This window comes from Delphinus delphis, chromosome 5, assembly GCF_949987515.2.
Source record: "Delphinus delphis chromosome 5, mDelDel1.2, whole genome shotgun sequence".
NCBI classification, from domain to species: Eukaryota; Metazoa; Chordata; class Mammalia; order Artiodactyla; family Delphinidae; genus Delphinus; species Delphinus delphis.
The window spans coordinates 109,038,390-109,062,153 of record NC_082687.1 but is presented as its reverse complement, the minus strand read 5'-3'; the positions used below and the strand labels follow the sequence as shown (position 1 = coordinate 109,062,153).

At 36.3% G+C, this 23,764-nt stretch overlaps 1 protein-coding gene and 1 non-coding gene across 7 annotated transcripts in view; one reads left to right on the top strand and one right to left on the bottom strand.

Moving 5' to 3' along the window:
• SEC24B (SEC24 homolog B, COPII coat complex component) overlaps positions 1-23,764 on the bottom strand; it is a 93,957-nt gene that overhangs the window by 47,473 nt on the left and 22,720 nt on the right. For 3 of the 6 annotated variants that reach the window (XM_060012870.2, XM_060012872.2, XM_060012876.2), the window contains exons 3-4: positions 14,590-14,763; positions 5,569-5,673 (exon numbers count right to left, since the gene is read on the bottom strand). The exons of 1 other annotated variant lie outside the window; for it this stretch is intronic. In XM_060012870.2, coding sequence (XP_059868853.1) covers positions 5,569-5,673; positions 14,590-14,763 — 279 coding nt within the window. The remainder of the gene's footprint in view (positions 1-5,568; positions 5,674-14,589; positions 14,764-23,764) is intronic. 2 more of the 6 variants (XM_060012873.2, XM_060012874.2) reach the window with 1 other exon arrangement.
• On the top strand, positions 23,098-23,170 carry TRNAE-UUC (transfer RNA glutamic acid (anticodon UUC)). Its single transcript has one exon. It is a non-coding gene; the product is annotated as a tRNA-Glu (tRNA).

The window sequence follows — 23,764 nt, the reverse complement described above, 5'->3', positions numbered from 1 at the left end:
CATTATTAATCTGTTTATAAATTGGTTGTTCAGAACTCAGAATAAACTTTTTCAAAGAAATAATGAAATAACTGGTATTTATTATCCCAAGTTGTTTCATAAGCACTCTTAAAAAACCCATAATCCATATTATTGATTAAACACTACACATTTATGACAGGCTGGAAAAAATAAAGCATTTGCAAATGTTTAGTATTTCAGTTAATTAGTTTTAGGGCTAGCCTAGACATCCAATCACCATTCAATCACTATTTCTATTTGAAAGTGCCTTCTGAATTCTAACTCTGGACACTGGTACCAAATCTCCTTCTGCTATAGCCCTAATACTCTGCCCTCTTCCGCTGTACAGAGTTGGAGTTGGAGTTTCCAGCTATAGCAATTACATATACATGATGTTTGCAAGCTAGAACAGGTATCATCTGCAAACGTGTGAGCACATTTTGTTTTCAATCTATATGAATACTGAAAACCCTGAAACTAATACTGTTCTTAATGGCATGGATATCTTTTTATATCCTTCACAGACCTAGGACATGTATTCAATTTCTAAAATTTAAAAAGTATACTAAATATGTATTGAATTTAGTTGAAAGATATTTATTTGTTAAAATAATCACATAGTATATCAGTTAAAGAGAAAGATAGATTTGAATCCTTTTAGGGATTTTCTTTGGCGGGGGGTAGGGGAGTGGTGGAAGAAAAGGGAAGATGCTGATCAAAGAGTACAATCTTCCAGCTATACATGTTCGAGGGATCTGGGGATCTAATGTATAGCATAATGATTATAGTTAAAAATACCATATTATATACTTGAATTAAGAAAAAAAAGAAGAATTTTCTGTGGAAGTTAGAGGTAAGGCCAATACTGTGCTGTTATCTACAGGAGTTGACTTAATTTGTTCTGTATCAAAATACAACATTACCTTTTAAAACATCCAAGCAAACCATAAACATATCATTATCTTTGACATACTACCTGGCACTGAATAATTACTATTAGCCTGTGTGAAAGTCAAATAAAAATTGACTAGCACCTTAAAATTCATTATGAAAAAATCAGAAGTTTTTTCCTAACGTCATTTACAAAATATAGCATCAAGCTGTCACATTACTAGAGCCATGGGAGAGAGCTTCCTGTTGTCCTCTGGCCTCTTCCTAATCTGAAAACTCCCGAGAGGAAAGGCACTGGGAGTATGGACAGCAGGTGACAGAACATTAGCTGACAGTGTCTCCCAGGGACTAGGGCTGATACTGATCTCTGATTTTTTACTCTCCCCTTTCACTTTATTTCACTGCTTACTCCCTTTCACTCCCATTTTCAAGTTAGTATTCCTTACTAGTATAGGTATGACAGTACTTGTCTTCAGTACTGAATCTAAAACTAATAAAAGGTCCACTCTAGCACTGACAACTGAAGGAGTGAATACCTGTAACTGAATAAACTTAGTGAGGAATTTAAGATATAACCATTATGGGAACCTGATAGCTTGCTATCTGCTCAAGTTTTCTTTAAGTTTATTCTCCAACAATTCTGAACTTTTAGAAGCTGCCAACAAAACATAAGACTGTCTCTAGTACAAAATCCTATTTTAGTTTCCAAGTGTGCATTTAATGAGGAAACCTTAAAAAGGAAGCCTATTTGTAGCATGTAATTTTAAAAAATATAATTAGATGGTTTAATGTAAAATCAGAACTGAAATCAAAATTTTCTTTTAAAACTGAAAGTTTTAAATAAATATCCGTGTACTTGACTCCTAGATAGACCCGCTGTCAAGGAAACCCTAAGCTTTAATAAATGAAAAGCTAAAATAAGAGGATAGTTACTTTAAATATAACTATAAAGAAGATTATCACTGATTTCCAAACCTGCTTGCTAGTTGATATTTCATTACTGCTTAATAAATTTTTCCAAAATTAGAGAATAATCCACATAAACTAAATACATAAAAATCTCATGATAATAGGGAATGAATACCACTGAAATGCTTAAAAAATAGAGCACTCCAAAATCTCTACTTGACAGATACACTTATATGTAATCTCCGTACCAATTTGAGGCATTCTTTTACCTTTTTACATATGAAAAAAATACTGTAACTGAGCAGGATTTAAAAAATAAAATAAAATTCATTTTAAAGCTAGATTTTCTTTCCATTTTTTCTTTCCCCTCACTTAGAATGTCCCTTTAATTTGCAATCAACAAAAATAGGACTTTTTTTTTTTTACAAACCATGAAGAGACAACACCAGGATCCTAGTAAAAATGTCCATAGTCCAGTCATTATTTTGTTGCATAATAAAAAAGGCAAAGGAGGAAGATAACATGTAAGAAATGCCATGGTGACCACTGCCATGTGCCCTTTAGTTCTCACCTATTCCAGGGCTTTGTGTTCTCACTAGGAGATAAAGACTATCCTCTTCACACCTCTCTGCAGACAGACCTCGGTTTGAATCTCCGCTCTGCTACTTAGGAGTTGTGTGACCAGAGACAAATGTTACTGTACATGTTCAGATCGTAGTCAACTCATCTGAAAAATGGAGCCAATTATCTCTGCCTTGCAGGATTGTTGAGAACAAATTGAGATAAAAACATGTTCTCAATGTTAGTAATGACACCTAATTTTTTTTTTTTTTTTTTTTTTTTTTTATGGTACACGGGCCTCTTACTGTTGTGGCCTCTCCCGTTGCGAAGCACAGGCTCCGGACGCGCAGGCTCAGTGGCCATGGCTCACGGGCTCAGCCGCTCCGCGGCATATGGGATCTTCCCGGACCGAGGCACGAACCCGTGTCCCTTGCATTGGCAGGCGGACTCTCAACCACCGCGCCACCAGGGAAGCCCACACCTAATTTTTTTTTGAGAGATTTTACCATTTGCCAGACACTGTTCTAAGCTCTTTACGAACAATACCTTCAATCCTCAAAACGACCATATGTAATTGTTACTGTTATTATTCCTCATTTACATATGAGTAAATTGAGACTCAATGAGTTTAAGAAACTTGTCTAAGGTCACAAAGCTAATAAGTGACAAAGTCCAGATTTGAATTTAGAAGAAAAGACACAAAACCCCACAGCTTTTAGCTCTTTAGTGCTGCATCTGGCACAGAGTAAGTATTCAAAAATGTTAGGTATTATTAAAATCTAAATGCTGTGAGTTAAGAATTTAGGGATTTTTAATCTGTAATATATTCAAGAAAAAAAGTAGTTAAATAACATAAGGTGATAGGAGAAAAGCCATTAATGCTAAATCTTTTTGATTTTCCAATTTTTTTTTCTGTCTAAGGAAAAGGGGTTTTTAACCACTGCACCTAATTGTAAGCAGAACAAAAACGGGAGTAATTTAGGCTGACAAATATTACGCAAAAAACCACATTTTTGAAATGCGTAAAATAAGGATCATGAGATTAAAAAGTGAGACATATGTAGGATCTGAATAATATATACATTAAATAATAATAATAATTCAGGACCTGGGAGCAATGGCCCATCATTAGCAATGACCCCACATTACAATCACATCTTGGTTTCTAAAACACCCTTCTCTACTATACGCACCAGGACTAAAGGAAATGGTTTGTCCCAGGCTTGCAGCAGCCCAAATACAAGATGAGCTAGGAACATCTTATCGAGGACTTAAGGTACTTAAAATAAGTGCTTAAAGATTCATGGGAACATTTAAAAAAGACAGTTTGAAGGAGCTGCTACTGGCCAGGACAAGTTGCTATCAAAATAACTAATGACAGTAATGGATTATTACCCACTGAATAAAATAAGAATCCATGAGTCAATATGAACCCAAAGCAATCAACAAGGGAGAAGAGAAAGCTCTTCTTCACAATGAAACCTCAACTCATAAATATAGAAGGAATGTCGGAACTAGAAAATCACCAACGAATGTTAAAACTAGTGAGTGACGGTTTAAAAAAAAGAACAGGAAATTTACGTAGTATCATAGAATTTCCCCACAAATCACTTATTAATTTCAATGGAAAAAAGAAGTACCTTTACAGTTGAGAAACCTGGCAGACACCATCTTAATCAAGTAATCAAAGTTAACATCATCAATATGGGGATAAATCAACAACATGTGCCTCGGACACAATGTACTGAGAATACAACATTACTTCAGTGGTAATCTTGCCAAAAAATGCATGATTTGAATCTAATCACAAGTACACACCAGATAACCCCAAACTGAGGGACATTCTACAAAATAACTGGCCTCTATTATTCAAAAATGTCAAAGTCAAGAAAGAGAAAGAAAGGTTAAGGGACTGTTCTAGGTTGAAGGAATCTAAACAGAAATGACGACTAAATTCAGTGCATGAACCTGGGCCATGGAAACAGCTATAAAAGATCTTACTGAGACAACTGTTGAGATTTGACTATGGACTGTGTAACAGATATTATTGCAACAGTGCTCAATTTCTTGACAACTGTATTGTGTTTATGTTATGTAAGGCACTGTCCTTACAATCAGGAAATACATACTGGAGTATTTAGAGGTAAAGGTTCATGATATCTCCACCTTCAAATGACGTAGGAAAAAATGTTTATAGAGAGAAGCAACTGCGGCAAAAATGGTGAAGTGTATACGGTAGTTTCTTTCACTCTTCTATAAGATTGAAATTATATAAAATAAAAAATTACCCCAAATTCAGAAAGATAAATGGGTATGTAGATTTTTAAGGTAAGAAAAATTACTCTCCATCTGGAACCCTCTATTTTCAACCCACCACCTCAAATCATGCATAAGGATTTAAATATTTTAAAAATGCAAAGGAAGTGGAAACTTTTAGTTAAGCGGATTGTTTACAGAGCAAATCCTTCCACTCAATTATAAAGATAACAGAAAGAGAATCATGGTCATGTATAATAACCTTAAAGATCATCACTTATTGGTTCAATCAAACGATTAGAATTAATGGACGAACTGAGTAGCTTAATACTCAACAGTTATACTTATCAAAGGCAGAAAAAGATATTAAACAGCCTGCAACACATAATCGCATGCACAGTTTCTTCACCTAGCATGATGTGAACTAGTACTTCATGAAGCAGGAAGATAACTAAAAATTGGGGGTCTTCTAAATATATGACAGAAAAGGCCACAAGGACTTCAGAGGAACAATGTCCTATTTCTCTTTCACTTTTATGAAGTCCACATGATTCATTTTGATTAGACTAAAGTAGCATGCAAAGCAGAAAATAAAACATTCCTAAAAGGAGTCCTAAAAGGGTGCTACAGCAGTCATCAGCCAAAAGCTTCAGTCGGGACTCATTCTTTTGCATGTGGCACGAGAGAAAATGCGCTTCGGAAAGAAGAAAGCACTCTATCTTCGTGAAAAATGCATTACTTACAAAACGGTAGAGGGGTCCAAAGGAGAAAACACAAAACAAATAAACATGCAAAACTCCTCATTTCGAGTGACCCAACCTTCTATAACTGAAACCAAGCTATTGAGCTAAATCTGCAAAGACACATTTTTTAAGGACCAGTAAGACTGTGGACATAAAAAGAAAACTCGAGCAGGGAAAGGTCAAGAACTGGTGTAAAGCTAAAGCAGACCTGCTTCCTCATCCTCCTCCTCCTCTTCCTCATCATCGGAAGTGGATGACAAGGGAGTTGGTGCGGAGCTAGCTTGATTATTAACATATTCACCATACTGCATGCCTGTAAAGTGGAAAGCACAAACACAAGAGTCAAACCAACAGGAGAGATGAGAAATAAAATTCTGACATTGCATTAAAAGTGAGAAAGAACTCTGACATTCCGAAGAATATCCCAGCATGCATATTAATATCAGCTAACTTATTATCAAAACCGAAACAAACCGTTAGAAAATCTCTGCGAAGCAGTTTAGTAAAAGCAGCTTTAATATGAACTAATTGGTCTAAGTGTAAAAAAATAAAAAGGACCATGTCTGACACTGTTAATATTTAGGAAACTGCACTGATACTCTCTGAACATTTTACTGAGCTCTGTACATGTTTACCTTCTTTGACCTTGGGGCCCTTGTGGTATACTTCCTTTGGGACTGTGTATTCTTGGTGAGCAGTGATCATTTCTACTAAAATGAATTTATACAGCACACAACACACGTACAGATACTTGGTACCTTCCTTCTGCTAATGCCACCCTGCTGGTAACTCAGTTCTCATAACGGAAAAACAATGACAGTTAAAGGAAAGAACTGTATTGAGCATAGTTCTCTGCTCAGAGTAGACGCTCAAAAAAAAAAAAAAGGCTTATTAACTGTGGCCCTACAAGTGAGACAATTACAGAAAAGTAAATTTTCTGAGATGGCCAATCATCTCAGCATCAGACTAATGCCTACATGTGAGTCTGAAGTAGGTGAATGAGACTAGTCCTCAGTGTGAGATACAGCAAGAGAAAGCAGAGTCTGTGGAAAAGGCCCAACAACTGGTAACTGTATAGTACTTTCCTTTAAAAAAAAAAGTTGATTGCATATTATTATTTGATTAATCTAGCAAAATCAAGACAAAAAAATTAACATCCACAAAACTTCTAAGGGGGAAAATTTTTAAGACTTAACAAAATGCAAATGCTTCATAAATAAAAATAAACATCCTTACAAAGAAAAATCTTATAGCTCAATTTGAAAAAACAGTAACATAGTGTGGATTTTCAAGAACATTTCACAATATTGGAAGCACAATGAAGCCGTGCCTCACCGAAAAAATCATGTGGTAGACCTCTGATGTTCTCTTCATTGTTTCTTTCAGATGACCTTTTTTTTTTTTTGCGGTACGCAAGCCTCTCACTGCTGTGGCCTCTCCCGCTGCGGAGCACAGGCTCCGGATGCGCAGGCTCAGCGGCCATGGCTCACAGGCCCAGCCGCTCCGCGGCATGTGGGATCTTCCCAGACCAGGGCACGACCCCGTGTCCCCTCCCGTGTCCCCTGCGTCGGCAGGCGGACTCTCAACCACTGCGCCACCAGGGAAGCCCCAGATGACCTTTTAAATTAGCATGGAGAAACATAACTCATGCCTATAGTAAGAAAAAAGCTATTAAAATCTGAACTTAGAAGAGAGCAAAGGTTAAACTGTATATGAATGAAGCTTTGATCCTCATGACTAAAGAAGTCATGGAAAAATCTGATAGCTTTGCTGAAACATGTTTTAAATACAGATAAAATGGCAGTTATCACAAATTCATCTGAGAAAGTAAAAATCAATGTAAAATAAGTTCAGGCAACACAAAAAATAAACTTGGTACCTTGAAAGACCAAATTCAGAGTGGCATGTTCCTCTAATAAAGGCCTAGTTAAAATGAAAATTTGACTAATATTAGACCTTAGGTTAAATATATTAAGAAGTTTATAACAGACATAAGTTAACAGTAAAGAAGATTTTATAGAAAAGAAATTCTTCAATTTAAGAACTTCTTTAAAAACGAAGTACTTTCCCAAAATGCCAATTAGCATTGCACTTTAAAAAGTACACATGTATGTATGTATATATATAATAAGCAGAAATAAGAGAAAGAAGAAAAAAAAGAAATTACATTTACTGTGCTAAGCTAAGAGAGGCCAAAAAACAGGAAGAAAATCCATTCTTTTCCTGACTGAATCATTCTGTAGACTGCTGACTCTAATCAAAGAAGCCAAAGCATAGGGCAAACCTATATGTATTATAAGACAAATATTTTCCTCTCTTTTTCCAGATTTACTGAATAAAAACAGATACCACATATTATTGGAAAAATATCCAATGCTTAATTGGAAGCAAATGAGATGGCTATCCAATGATTAAAGAAAAATTTATAGAGCAACTACTTAATGCACTGGAACAAAGCTATAAATAAGAACAGAGTAATATTATTTATTACAATATCATTTTAGATTATACAGTGGTTGCCAACTTACTGTATTAACAGAATGTCACACAACATACTTAATTTTACTGTCCTAAAAAAAAGATGCAATCCTTTTTGAGAAGTGCCGGAGATGAAAGTATCAAGATTTAAGCTCTTCCCAACTGCGACTCAATATTTAAGGCTCAGAATTTAGCCTTCCTTTGCTCGTTTAAGTAAACTTTGTTAAAAGCTTGGGAATACTAACAGCAGAAGGACATGATATTTTAGTTCATCCACAGAAGAATGGTAAGAGCTCCAGAATAACAATCAATTGACATTTAAATGCCCTGCTCTAGGTTGTATACAGCACATGTCGAAATGTCCTGGGGTACCTCCCACCCCAGCCATCACCACCAAACAAGGAAGGAATGCCACACCCTCAATTCATTCTGTCTTAAGCAGAGCTTCCAAGGTATGGATCTAGAAAACCAAGAGGCGGGACGCTATTTCACAGACTGAATGACATGATGAAGAGCCTGTTACTGACACGGCCCCAATATTTTTAAAAAGACATTCTGTTTAAACTACCTATCATTAAAGTACCTTCAGGCCAATTTCTCCAGGAGAGTTGGAGTTGCTTAATAAAAGGCATCTTTACTGTTCCACTGGGAATAAATAAAACTAGTCTTAAGAGAAAACAAACCCCTTGTGGAGGTTAGCTTTTTTAAATTCAAGAGTTCAGACTTTTGAGAAACTGTTACCTTTCCTAATCTGGTCTTCTAACTAGGTACACACACTAGAAGACTTTGCAAGGGTTCCCACGAAAGAAGGCTTTTAAGGGAATCACTCTCCACAGTACTCTCTTTCCTACATCTTATCCACCTAAGAAAGTACCTGTGTTAAGAACAGACTTTTTCTCACTTTACAAAGGAAACACATTACCTTAACTTATCCTAAATCTTACTAGGAAAGCTTCCTTCTTCTTTAAATGATTGATCAAGGCACCCTAGATCTACAGACTATCTTTTACCTTGCCATACATGCTGCAGTTAAAAATGAAACATATTAGAAATAGGGTTGGCTTTATTAATTCAGAAATAGTGAAAAGTAGGGTGGCGGCAGTAATGATAAATTTATTTAATGATTCTGCATGTGTGAAGGCCCCAACCACTACTGCCAAAGAATCCATTGCTTTTGAAAGAGTCACATGAGAACAAAGCAAAAACAATAAGAAATACTGAACAGACAAGCAGCAGGACATTATGGATAAAGATGGGGTCTCTGGGTTCTATTCCATGTAATACCACTTACTAGCTGTGTGTCCTTGGGCAAAATTACTAACCTCTCTGTTCTTCATTTATATCATCTGTAAGGTGGGGTAATAACTACCTCAAACAGCTGCTGGGAGGATTAAATGAATTAATATATTTTAAATCTTATTAGAATGGTGCCTGAAATATAGTAAATACTATACAAGTATTCACGACTATTACTTTTATTTATTTATTTATTTATTTTTTGCGGTACGCGGGCCTCTCACTGTTGTGGCCTCTCCTGTTGCGGTGCACAGGCTCCGGACGCGCAGGCTCAGCGGCCATGGCTCATGGGGCCCAGCCACTTTGCGGCATGTGGGATCTTCCCGGACCGGGGCACGAACCGGCGTCCCCTGCATCGGCAGGCGGACTCTCAACCACTGCGCCACCAGAGAAGCCCACTACTGTTACTATTGAACTTTAAAAACATGTTTTTGTATATATTTAATTAAAAACAATTATTTTCAACTATTCTTAACATTTATCCCTAGGACAAGTCATTAGTTAGAAAAAGAACCTTCTACCAACCTGAATAATATTCTTAGTAATACTAGTTCTTTTAAAAATAAGTAGAACATTTCTAGGCCTACCAGTCTTTTTCAAGAGACACTGGATAAAACTCATAGGTAAAAATTCTACATGTTTTTTTCAGAAGCTATGAGATGTTCAATAAAGTACTTTACAACCTATTTTATCATAAAATATTTATAATGGTTATAATCATTTCATATCCCCTTATACTTTATATAGTACTTAATGCTTTCTACCTCCTTTTAACCAAAAACAAAACAAAACAAAAATTTACTAGCAGGTAAACCTATTAGTACTTAGTAGTATATATATATATATATATGTGTGTATATATATATATATATGTATATAATAAAATACGTGGGAACATTTTTATTATGATATATGATGAAATTAAGAGTTATTTCTAATTTTTATGCTTGATTCCTATTTAAATACTAAAAAAAGCCAAATAACAGAGTTTGATACACACTATGCATATATTTACCACAGGAATACAATGCTTTTTAATATAATCCTTGCTTCCCAAATAGCCTAATATTAGGTACATATTACAATGCTTTATTTCAAATTTGGCAATGAGAAGCAGCATACTGACTCACTGCCTAGTTTTTATAACCTATACTATAAAGAAGAATAATCTCTGACATTTAAATTTGATGCTCTTACTAATTTGGCTTAGGAGATGTAGGATGCAATTTACTTCTCAGCGGAATTTATGATACACCTTGAAACTTTAGGAACACGTTTCTCTGAATTAAAAAATTAAATCAGGCTTTTTGACAAAGAATAAAATTTGTGTCACTGGTTTGAAGATGAGGACTGCCTTTGCCAATTAGGTTATATGGAGATGCCATCTGTGAGATAAATGACTTACATCACAGCTTGAAGTTTTTGATAAAAATACATTAAAGTATGTGATATTTTACTGGCAATGATATAATAAAATTCATAATATTTTGAATAATTGCTAACTCAGTAAAACAAACACTGGGTTTGGAAGCAGAAGATCTGCACTGGGTCTTGGTATCCCTTTTGGGAACTTCTATGACTTTGGGCAAAACACCTAACCTCTCTAAACCTCAGTTTCCTCATCTATAAAATAAAGGTGTAATATGATATGTCTGCTTCACATGATGATCAAGTGAGATAATAAAACTTAAAGGTATTTTAAAATTGTAAACTGCTACATGAAATAATAATGCTACCAACTATCTACAGTCTGGAAAATAAAATTCAACCAACAACAATAAAAATTTCTCACATGTAACTCAGAAGGTTAAAAAACTTTATAGAACAATACTGCTTTAATAAAACCCTTCCAATACCATTCCTATCTACTTTACATGAACAAAGTTTCTCAGTAATCATATATATGCAAATAAAAACTATGAATGAAGTTTTTCTAAAGTTTATTATTCTAATAATGAATCATGCAATTCATGTACAGAAAGCTATGGTGGGACGGAGGGAAAGCCATTTATCTCAATGAAAGATGTATTTCCAATAAAAATGTACTTTCCATTAAAAAAATACCAAAATTCACGATGTTTATGTTGTTTTGACCCACTAGATACTAACAATAATTGTATTGATAGAATAATCCAGAAGAAAAAATGTTAATGTTTAGACACTTATGGTTATAGACAATATTTTTAAATTTCAATTATATATAACGTTATTGTAGCAGAAAAGCATGATAGAGTGATAAAAGAGTTTCTAGTTTAAGAATATATTATATTGTTACTACATTCAAGGGAAACATTCAAGGGATGTTAAGAAGAAAAAGGAAAAATGTAAACTTTCTAAATGTTAAAGAAGGGCTAATTTCACTTTCTTTCTTTCTTTTTTTTCTTTTTTTAATCTTTTGGCCTCACTACACGGCATGTGGGATCTTAGTTCCCCGACCAGAGATCAAACCTGCAGCCTCTGCACTGGAAGCACAGAATCTTAACCACTGGACTGCCAGGGAAGTCCCTTCACTATCTTTTAAAGGATGACAGGCTTCATTCCAGTGGATACACAGAAAAACATAACATCTTTTTTTAAAAGTCAACATACGCAGTATGTTGAAAATTATATAACTGCAAGTATTTAAACTTTTGGTGAAAAATTTTAGATGTCAATCTAAAAATGTTCAAGTAGTTACAGTTTTTTCGAAAAATTTTTAGGAGATAGATATGCAAGCAAAAATTTGAAGCCTCTCCTGTAAAAACCAGTAAAAAATGCTGAGAGAATAGCTCAGAAAGGGTGTCTTTGAAGCTGGGAATGTCAACTGAAAAAAAAGCACAACCTAAAAGTTGAGAACTGTGTTATTTGGTGGACTTTCTGAGGACTTCAAGCCTGGAAGACAGCCTCTTAGGCAGCTCTGAGGAATGGCTCCGAAGAGGTAAGGGAGGAGCCGGGACATACAGAGGTTTTGCAAAAAAGACCAGGGAGTCGGAACATCAAAAGATGACCATTAATTAAAGAAAACCAGGTTCTCAAGCCAGTGAACTTAGCACTCTTCTGTGTATGGGAAGCTGCAAGAGCCTGGGATCACTGAAATGATTCCTTTCATAGGTACCATAGCTCTCTAGGGTGGTGTTCTGTTCTTTCCTATCCTGAGTCCCCTCGGGTGCACTGCTGCGGGGTTGGCTGCAGTGGCTCAGAGCTTGGCAGTTTGTCTCCATCCTGAGTTCCCTCAGGGCTCACTGCTGGCGGCAGCTTTGTAGTGGCTTGGTGGCTCAACATTCTTTGCTTTATGGCAGGCAACACTCTTCATACACAGGAGAAAAAGACTAACCTCTTTTATGTATCAATACTTTCGTAGTCTTATCAGACCCACAGCATGCCCTACACAGCTGTACCCTGCACACAAGGGGCATCAGTCCTGTAAACTACAGTTTGCACAACGTACATGGGGCCATAACTCATATGCATCTCTGTGTGTATCCAGATCTACCCAAAGGCAATGAGACCACTAGTGACCAATCTCCTACTTCAGAAAAAGGAACAATAAAAGCTGCAATTCAAAGGTCTCCAGCATTATCTTTCCTGTTACTTATTCAAGGAGTTTACCTTAGGTAAATCAAGAGTTTAACAGCCAACAAAAAATAATTCAGCCTCATTTATAGAAAAAGCACAAAATAGAAAGGTTTGAGTTGAAAATCTTCCACTCTGGTGGCTTCCCCTGCAGTCCAGTGGTTAAGATGCTGTGCTTCCACTGCAGGGGGCACGTGTTCAATCCCTGGGCGGGGAACTAAGATCCCACATGCTGTGTGGTGTGGCCAAAAGAAGAAAGAAAAATCTTTTACTCTGCTATTTACTAATTTATAATCTTGGGCAAGTTACCTAATCTTTGTGAATGTCACTTTTCTCACCTGTAAAACCAAGATAATGTCTACCTAGTAGAATTGGTAAGGGGATTAAATGAGATAATAAATACGAAGTATCTGGCACATTGTAACTGCTCGATAAACGATAGTTCCTTCTCTTTTCAAATCTATCTTATTAGTAAGAAAAAGGAAACATAATAATAATTATTTAGTGGGAAAGTGGTTTACAAAATGATACAGTAAGATGATAGGATGGTATTTAAACTAAAATGGTCAAAAGAAAAATATAATAGGAAAAAATAAATTAGCGGGGGCAATGTAAAGGGCCAAAACAAGCAGCATATATATCTTAACATCTGGAAGGTAATCATCAATGTAGAGGAAAGACATCACTCATTCAGTTAGGGCTCCTATGTACCCCTAAGTTTCTGCTACTCATGATAAGTACAACTTTCCTACCAGCCCCTCACTTTGAAAGTAAATGCTTATAATAACTAGATTCTATTCCTAATACACCCACTGGCTTGTTGGGAATCAGTGGACACTCTCTGGTGCTGCAGTTGGTTTTCCTAAAAAAAAAACAAATAAGGAAATCTATAATGTATAATCTGATCAAAGGATAGAAAAGCCTGTTGACCACAGGAACACTCAGCAGATATAAGCAGTGAGATCAGTCTAAGGATTTATGTTGCTTTTTCCAAGTCTCAGAACATAAGAGAGTTCTTCATACTCAAGGTGAGGGGCCGTCACTACATAGTGAATATAGTCCCTAAAATATTACTAATGATTGTGCTGGAAATACAAACCACATTTTCCTAAAAACAATTATCTCTCATATATGAAAAATACAGTATATTAACCTGAAACATCAATAGATTTGGAATTTTAGCCAGACAGAACAATCAAGAATACAACCAAAAGAAAAGGCAATGTGGGGAAATGGTCAAAACAACACATTTTAGTCACCTGTCACTTATTTAACACACAGAGAATATTAAACAAGCAAACAAATAAACCATATTGTTTGTCAATGATGCAAGAGTGTGGCTTACAATTTCATTTTCATCCTCTCATTCTCAAAATTGGGTCAAAACTTACTTTCCATTAATAATAATGACAAGCAAAGAAATCATCAAATAGGATATGGAAATTCACAAAACAAGGAAATCTTGGGTGTTTCATCCCAAAAGAAACTATAATAACCTTTAAAAAATAGAAAATAAATGGCCCATAATGGAGGGATGGAGTAGTAAATTATAATACAATGACATAATGAATTAGCCATGACTATAAAACTGTGCAGAGATATATGAAGAACTGCATAATTTAATAAATGTAAAAGCAAAATACAAAATGGTATGTAAATATGATTGCAATGATATAAAATATATAACAGATTTAACAAAATTCTATAACATAATTATATAAAATCATAAACAGAGACTGGAATATATTAAAAAATAGTGTTTGAATTGAGATTATAAATTACTTCTTCTCATATTTTCCATAAATTATGCTTAATCAGTTTGACTTTTTAAATTCAGCTATTTGAATTACTGTGTGCGTATTTATATGTGCAATATATACAGTATAACAAATTTTTCTAATACCTTTCTGCTGTAATAGCTCTGACGGCCGTGCAACTGAGGCCAAAGGCTCAACTGGGCGACTTGCAGCAGGAGGCGTTCTTGTTGACGAGGCTCCTGACAAAACTGCGGATACTACTGGGCTGGACTTGGGAGGCTGAACATTTTGCATTACAGAACAGGACAAAGTATCTGCAACTGAAGACAAGAAACTATTTCATCCACAGCAGTAAGCTTGAAATATATTAAAATAGTAACAAAATACAGTTAATCTGAAGTTCTTGTAAGAAACTTCAGCATCCCATTTATCTACTATATCTATATCTAGAAAATAATGGGTCCAAAGAAATGATTTTCAAAAAAACTAACAACTTATTCACTAAATGTTTTTAGAAGTCTTTAATGGCAATTTTCCTAAAACATTTCACAAGCTTCCATACCTTCTTAAACAAAATGAACCCCAAACAGCTGTTCTTTACTAACTAATGATCACTATTATTAATACTAATTATTGTACTGTGCAATGGTACCTTAGATAGATAAGATGAACAGAGGTTATTTGCTTCTGCAGTAATGTGACTCATGAATTATATAGATGTTTCTATTAGCTCAGATCCCATTTTGTATTGTAAACTGCCACTTTTCATTTGCTGTTTCTAATCAGATCCCATATCTCACAGGTAACTAAGTAAGGGCCTGACAGTAACATTAGGTTGGACCTCTGGAATAAAGTACATGTGATTCATAGTTGGCCTTTTTGATAGCTCAAACTGCCTGACCTACAGGATCATCTTCAGCCAACCAAGAGATAACTGAAAAACCTATGATGACAACATAAGTGTCCACTGATGGATGAATGGACTTTAAAAATGTGGTGTATATATTTATATATACATGTATGTATGTATGTGTATGCATATATCAATACATGCATGTGTGTATGTGTATATATACAGACATATATACAATGGATGAATGGATAAAGAAAATGTGGAAATAAAGAAAACACACACACACAATGGAATATCATTCAGCCATAAAAAAGAAGGAAATCCTGCCATGTGACAACGTGAAGGGACTTTCAGGTTATTATGCTAATTGAGACAAATCAGACAAAGACAAATAATGCATGGTGTAATTTACATATGGAATCTAAAAAAGCCGAACTCACAGAAATAGAAAGTTTTGGTTGCCAGAAGCAGGGAAGCAGGGGAAATAGGGAGATACTGGTCAAAGAGTATAAACTCTCAGTTACAAGATGAGTAGGTTCTGGAGCTCTAATGTATAGCACAGTGACTACAGTTAACAATACTGTTATCATATACTTGGAAGCTGTTCAGACAGTAGATATTAAATATTCTCACCATATACACAAAAATGGTAATTATGAGAGATGATGGATGTATTAACTAACCTTACTGTGGTCATCATTTTGCAATAAATATGTGTATCAAATCATCATGTTGCACATCTTAAACTTACACAATAGTATACATACACATACAGACATGTACATATGTGTATATATGTATGACATGTTCATATATATATATGAACAAAGTTAGGTCTAAGACCGAAACAAATGCAAGAATATAGTGACAGAACAAAATGTGATACATTTCCCAATAGTGTACAAATGATATAAATATGAGAATGGAGAAAGAAGGTGGAAGGTAGTCTAAATATGTTAATTGCCACATCATTTTTAGGAAGGACAAACATCATTGTGAGACCGAAAACACAGTCACAATATTTTGCAGTTCCTCTCACTGAGAAGTGGAATCTATTTTCCCACTCCCTGAATTTAGGCTAAACTTTCGACTAGCTTTAATCAACAGAACGTGGCAGAAGTAATGGTGTACAAGTCCAAGACCTCAAGTCTCAAGAGGTACTACAGCTTATGCCTTTCTGCTCTTGAAATGCTGCCCTGAGACCATCACGTAAGGCAACGGTCCCCAACCTTTTGGCACCAGGGGCCAGTTTCGTGGAAGACAATTCTTCCAAGGCCTTGGGTGACGGGGGAATGGTTCAGGTGGTAATGCAAGCAATGGGGAGCGGTGGGGAGCCGCAGATGAAGCTTCGGTCGCTTGCCTGCCGCTCTCCTCCTGCTGTGTGGCCCGGTTCCTAACAGGCCGCGGACCAGTACCAGTAGGCAGCCCGGGGGGTTGGGGACCTCTGACGTAAGGAAGCTAATCTAATCATGTGGAGAAAAACCTAGGTGCCCCCACTGAACAGTGCGCACCAACTGCTAGACATATGAGTGAAGTCTACGATCCTCCAGCCCAGCCAACTCTCCAGCTAAATGAAGTCACATGAGTCCAAGAAAACGGGCAGAGGAACTGTCCAAACAACCCACAGAACTATGAAAAATAATAAATAATTTTTGTTTTAAACCAGCATTAGATAACTGGTGAAATCATTAAAAATGCTAAAGTAACAGAGCGATGAATGTATTTAACAGTACAAAGTAAAAATTAAGATATAATCACCTAAAATTGAGTGATATAAAAAAGGAAAGGGGTGTGGAAGACAGTAAATATATTAACTTTACCTTTGCTCATAATAAGAAACTGAAAGACACTGTCTAAAAATATAGAAGATATTTCTGCCTCTGGTAATGATGATCTAGGTAATTAGGATCAAACCTTCTACTAAAGGTAACTTTAAAAACTATACTTAAAAAGATCTTCTTAAAATAATCAAAGATCTAACATGATATTAATGAATCTCTGGGTGAAAATCTGTAAGAAATTGAAAACTCAGAGAAATAAGCCTAACACTCAGAGCTGCTTTCATCCTGTGGTTATCTGTTGAAAACCTGATCTGTTGTTTTCTGTAGCCTTGCAGAGCATGGGAAGCAAGACATCTCCTACAGCACACCCAAGATGGGGAACCTGATTCAGCACCCCATACCTCCACTTTTAGGATAGTATCTGAAGGGTTATAACCTCGGGCTAAGGATAAACCAGGAAGCTAAGCCTTACAAAAGCCAGCAGCTTTGATTCAGAACATATGCACAGTCCCGTACATCTAGACACTTGGACTTGGATGGATGTGATCACAGGCTGGTAGTACCTGGAGGAAACTGGCAGAAGGAAATATAAATCCTCTCTGGAGAACAATTCCATCACCCTAGGCCTCAAATTATTCCCACAAGTAATTTTTCAAAAACAATTCCAAGCACAAAGTCTAAGATAAGTAGTTCAGGTTTGAACACAGCCCTCTGTGTTCTCCAGTCTCCAGCCTGATACACGGCATCACCCTCCTTACAGTCCTTCAATAGTCTACCAGTGGTTGAGGGTGAAGACAAAACATCTTACCCTGAACACTTCTTAACATGGTCAACGAGGACCTGAATGATCCTGAGTTCCCAGCCTCCTCCTGGCCCATGGTTCTCCTCTAGCTTCACTGGTCTTTCAGTCCCTTGAACTTGCCACGCTCTCTCCCATTAAAGGGGAATACACTTGCTCCCCCTTAGATGTAATAAATTTTTTTCTTTAATAAAATAATTGATACAAATAAAAGGTGATGCGTATATGTGTATGTATTTATAAAATCTTAATAAAGAAACACCCATGAACTCAGCATCCAACTGTGAAAATAAAACATTTCCAATACTGTTGAAGCTCTTGGTGTACTCCTCACGGAAGGTATTCCCTTGCCTCCCTTCTGAACTGTGTTCCTTATTCTCTTGCTTTTGTTATTAGTTTACCACACAAATAAGTATCCCTAAACATTATTTTTGCTTGTTTTTTTAACTTTATAACAATAGCATACTGCATATATTCTTCCATGAATCCTGTTACATTTCTGGGATTCATTTGTGTTAATGAGTATAGCTCTATTTCATCATTTTCACTGCTGGTCAGCAGCCCACTGGAAGGATATACTGATATCCATTCTATCATAAATGGACTTTTGGGTTCCAATTTTATGTTTTCACACACAGTACTACAGGAATATTCATGGACATGTCCCTGGTACACATGTGCTAGTTTCTCTGGGGGTGGAGCTCCTCAACGTGTGTGCCACAGCTCAAAAGTGTGTATGTAGCTGTACAGCAAGGGACGAGGATCCCCTCAGCCCTGGGGGGCCTGTGGGAAGTGAGTCCCTTGGCCTGGGGAACAGACTAGACCCTTTAGCTCAGAATCCCTCCCCGCAAAATGTTATTTTCTACAAGTACTACACATTTAAAACAGGAAGTGGTGCCGTAGGGCCCTCTTATTCAAAGCGTACTCTATGGGCTAGCAACACTTGATACAGAAACTTGATAAAATCCTTAGGCCAGGCACTACTAGACCTGGTGAATCAGAACCTCCATTATAACAAGGCCCCAGGTGATTCATACTCACAAAGTATGAGAAGGACTTCTCTAGAGTACACAGAAGTGGGAGAGCTGTGTTTCAGGGTGTGGTTACCTTCAATCCCACTTATGCCAAATTTCCCTAAAATGCAGAACCAATAGGTCCTTCTCCTAACACTGTCTAAGAGTTTCCTGTTATTCCACATCCTTGCCATGCCTTGGTATAGTCGGTCTTTCAAAGTTTTACCATCCTGCTGCTAGGTGTAAGTAGATATCCCATTCTAGTTTTAAGTTGCTTTTCCCTGATTATTAATGAGACCGAGTATGTTTTCCTTTCATCTGTGAAATGCCTGTTCATGTATTTTTTTCTTGGGTTGCTGGTCTTTTCCTTACTGATCTTATGTGTTATTTGTATATTCTGGATAAAATACTATAAAATATTTTTTTCTCCCGTTTCATGGCTTGTCTTTTTGTTCTCTTTATGTTGCCTTTCAATGAAACAAAGTTCTTAATTAGATGATAGTAAACCTTATCATGCTTATTCTTTATGGCTAGCTAGCACTGTGTGTGGTGTCCTTAAGAAATCTTTCCCAACTCCAAGGTTCTTCCGTATTTTCTCTCAAAAGTTTTAAAGTTTTGCCTTTTTGCATTTAAATATTTATTTCATCTGTAATTTATTTTATACATGGAGAATTCATTCTTCAGATTGCAGCTCACATATCAGAGATCAGGGAAAACTTCCTGAGTACGCTATACCTAGGGTACTCTCACCAAGCACTATACATCTCTGCTTCATGATACTTAAATAATAGTAGCAATTTTACATTTATTTGTGTTTATTTGGATAATGTTTGCCTCCCCAAGAAGATTACAAACTTCATGAAGATAAGGATCAAGTCTTTTTACTTGCTATTTTATCTCCCAGCACTAAAATAAACACCTGTCACATAGCTGGCTTTCCAGTATTTGTCAAATAAATGGAGACAAGTTCCACAAATATGAAGGACCACAGAAAACTGCCAGCCAAAAACAACAACAACAAAACTACCCTTTTCACAAAGAGAATTTGACAGATGAAACATGGTATACTTAGAGACAGAACCTACAATTCAAAAATAAATCATTTGTCTGTTTATCTATTTATTTATTTATTGGCATTAAGGTAGTTCCCCTGTTAGTTTTTAGTAGTTCCTTAGTAACTGTACATAAACTCTTTTGAAACTAGGAAGGTTTAGCAAATTCTCAACTAATAACACCATTACCCATTCAAGTTGTTCAAACTAGAAAATTTAAGTCAACTTTTATTATTCCTTTTCCTTCATAAACCTTATCAATGAATTCTTTTTTTTTTTTTTTTCAATTTTTTTTTTTCAATGAATTCTTGAAATCATCTCTTGCCATCTGTCTTCTGTAATAAATAAATCTCAACCTGTGTCAGCATCCTTCATCTAGATAATTGTAGTAATTCCTTCCTAGCTGGTCTTCCTGTCTCCAAGTTCTTCCTCCTGCAGTCCACCTACCACATTGCTCACAGAAGAAAGATCTGAAACACAAATCTGATAGCGTCGCCCCCTTGTTTAAAAATTTCTGATGGCTGCTGATTACATACAGGACCAAGCTTATGTTTTTCCTTCAAGTCTTTTCCTCTTACTTTTCCAATGCCATAGCCCAGGAGAAAATGGGAAACTGAGATACAGAAAAGGGACAACTGATAAAGTCAACTTTTGAAGGAAGTGGTCACAAAGATGGACATCTCATCTTCTGAGCTTGAAGAAGGAGTAAATATAGAACAATTTACAGGTGGAAGGTATAAAGTTGAGTAAAGATGAAAAGGTTCAAGAGTAGCTTTGGAAAAACTGAAGGAGTACGAGTGTGAGGGAGCATAATTATTACTATCTCACAACTCTGCAATCTCATCACAAGTTTCCAAAGCTGAAAATAATCTCTTAACTGTACTATTTGTACCTCCAGTGTAGTTTTCTAACTTACTTCTAACTCGTATTTCTTTATCCGGATAGTCACCTCCTATAGGGATCTATTTTGCTTTTCCTCAGACACATCACCACCCCGAGATGATAGATGTATATTAACTTACCAGTGGTTATACCTTAGTGTCATGTATGTTGTGGATTTTTATATAAGGATTATATAAGTGTTTATTATTATTATTATTTTTATAAGTAGATTTTTAAGTGTTTTTTAAAAAAATTGTACTCAGTACTATTCTACAATATGCTGTCAAGATGTGATCCTTACTGAAGTTGTATTACTCAGCCAACTTCATCTCAAACTAAGAAAGAGCTTCTGAACCTTGACAAATTTACCTATAGTGCCAGTTTAAAAAATTTTAATGGTATAATGACACCTTTTAAACACCAGCCAAAATTTCACTCTAAGTTAACAACTAAACATAGCCCCCCAAACATACATCACTATGTTTTTAATAAAGTAATCTGAAATTCTAGTGCTGAATTGTACTAACATGCTTTTCTAAAATAAAGAGGCAACTGGACTTCCCTGGCTGTGCAGTGGTTAAGAACCCGCCTGCCAATGCAGCAGACACGGGTTTGAGCCCTGGTCCGGGAAGATCCCACATGCCGCAGAGCAACTAAGCCCATGCGCCACAACTACTGAGGCTGCGCTCTAGAGCTCGCGAGCCACAACTACTGAGCCCGTGTACCCTACAGCCCGTGCACCACAACTACTGAGCCCACGTGCTGCAACTGCTGAAGCCTGTGTGCCTAGAGCCCATGCTCTGCAACAAGAGAAGCCACTGCAGTGAGAAGCCCGCGCGCTACAACGAAGGGTAGCCCCTGCTCGCTGCAACTAGAGAAAGCCCGAGTGCAGCAATGGAGACCCAACGCAGCCAAATAAATAGAATTAAAAAATAATAATAAAATATAGGCAAATGAGAGAACACTTACATGTCTCTTTTATTCTATGTTTCTGAATATGAACTCATCAACTGCCTAAAAGTAACAGCATGTATTAATCACTGTGTTTTTGATAATCACTTAAGTCAGGTTTATGCTTTTGGATCTTAACCCTTCACAAATTGCTTAAGAATTTTTATTATACTACCTGAAAATGAAACTAATATAACCAGGTAATAAAAATGCAATCATTCTTGTCAATTACTCAAAGATTGATTTTCACACAAAACTATGATTAATACCTAAGATTCCCATTTTAATATGACAATATAATTTTAAAATGTCCAAACCAATTAAATTGCTTGTCTTTCTAGAACATTAAAATCAGTATACCCATGGTTCCCAAACCTTGTAATTAGGCACCCAAGTTGCCCTCGCAACAAACTCACAGAGTTCCAAGGGATGTTTTAAATTTTCAAGAGAAACACAGTGACATCTGTCAAAAAACCTTGTGAACTATTAATACTAAGTAGCTTGAGGCACTGGAAAAAATATTGAGAAACATCAGCTGAGAAAGTTTAGGAACTTCTGTAATATTTAAAGTACGTTTTAAAAGTAACCTCTTTATTTCTTTTGAAATGGTGACGAGCATGGGTCATACTAACCTGAGATACACTTAATTTGTCAACTTCTGAACTACAATTAAAAAGTCATTTACCAATCTAAAGGGAAAAAATAAAGAAACCCACTTCTTAACAAATGAACTTCTAAAATTATATTTACTATGGCTTTCACAGTATAGTATCACAATTAAAAGAATGGAAGTATACCCCCTTCTCTCTGCCTAACGGCTTAATTACTACTTATTCAAATAGAAGCTAATTTTGTAATTGTTCTTACTCTTTATTCAACATTTTCTTCAACGATAGGCCCTCCCCCACAGGTATTCTATTCCTTAGCCAAGTGGCCCTACATTTCCCTGATCCTGTATCTCAGCATAAATTAGTTCTATTCAGTCCCATCTCAGAATAAGACAGCAATTAGCTGAATTTCTTCTTTTTTTGTCACGAAAGTCACAAAATCCTTAAGTCAGAGGGACCTTAGGATAAGCTGATGTGTAAAAGGACTGCTGAAAAAAGAAAGAAAGAAAACAGAATTTCTAGGGGACAGAAAGCCCTGGTTCTGAGAAGGGTAGACTGAGAGTCAGAAGAAACTGAGCTTCAGGACAAGCTCTGTTTCTAACATTAATGACTACAGGCTTTCCTCATTTGTTAAACAAAAGGACTACAGTAGAATATGGATCTGCTACCCGACATCACTCATGATCAAGTCAGAAATACAGATTTCCAAGGGAATTCCCTGGTGGTCCAGTGGTTAGGACTCTGCACTTTCACTGCTGAGGGCCCGGGTTCGATCCCTGGTCAGGGAACTAAGATCCCACAAATTGCGTGCCAAGACTACCCTGGAGATTCTATTCTAGCTCAGTAAGTTGGGTTTCAAGATCACAATCTGTGCAAGGGATTCTGGTGCACAGCCAGATTTGGGAATTGTGATAGATGTTTCAAGTTGACTTACCTAAAACCCAGTTAATGCTAAACCCCTTCTTTCTGGCCTGCCTCTACCATGAAGGCTACAAAGCTAAATATTCATTTTCTAGCCTTCCCTTAAATTAGAGATGGTCTTTTAAAACAGCTATGGCAAATGGTATGTAAAATGAAATGGGGTCAATGCCACAACCCCATCTTCTTTCCTCTCCCTTCTTTCTGCTTTTAACTTTGACTTGCTGTCTACAGGTACAGAAGTTATCTTGTTTCTATAAACCAACATACTAAGGATGGCAGAGTGGAAAGGGAAAAAAGACACTGAGGACATCTAGATCTACTGCATCTGCCTAGACTTCTTGTTATGTGAGAAAAATACCACCTTTCTTGTTTAAACCACTATTAGTTGCTTGTAGCCCAAAGTGTTTCTAAACAACATAGCAACGAAAGAATTGATGATCTCAAATGCACACTTCAGATCT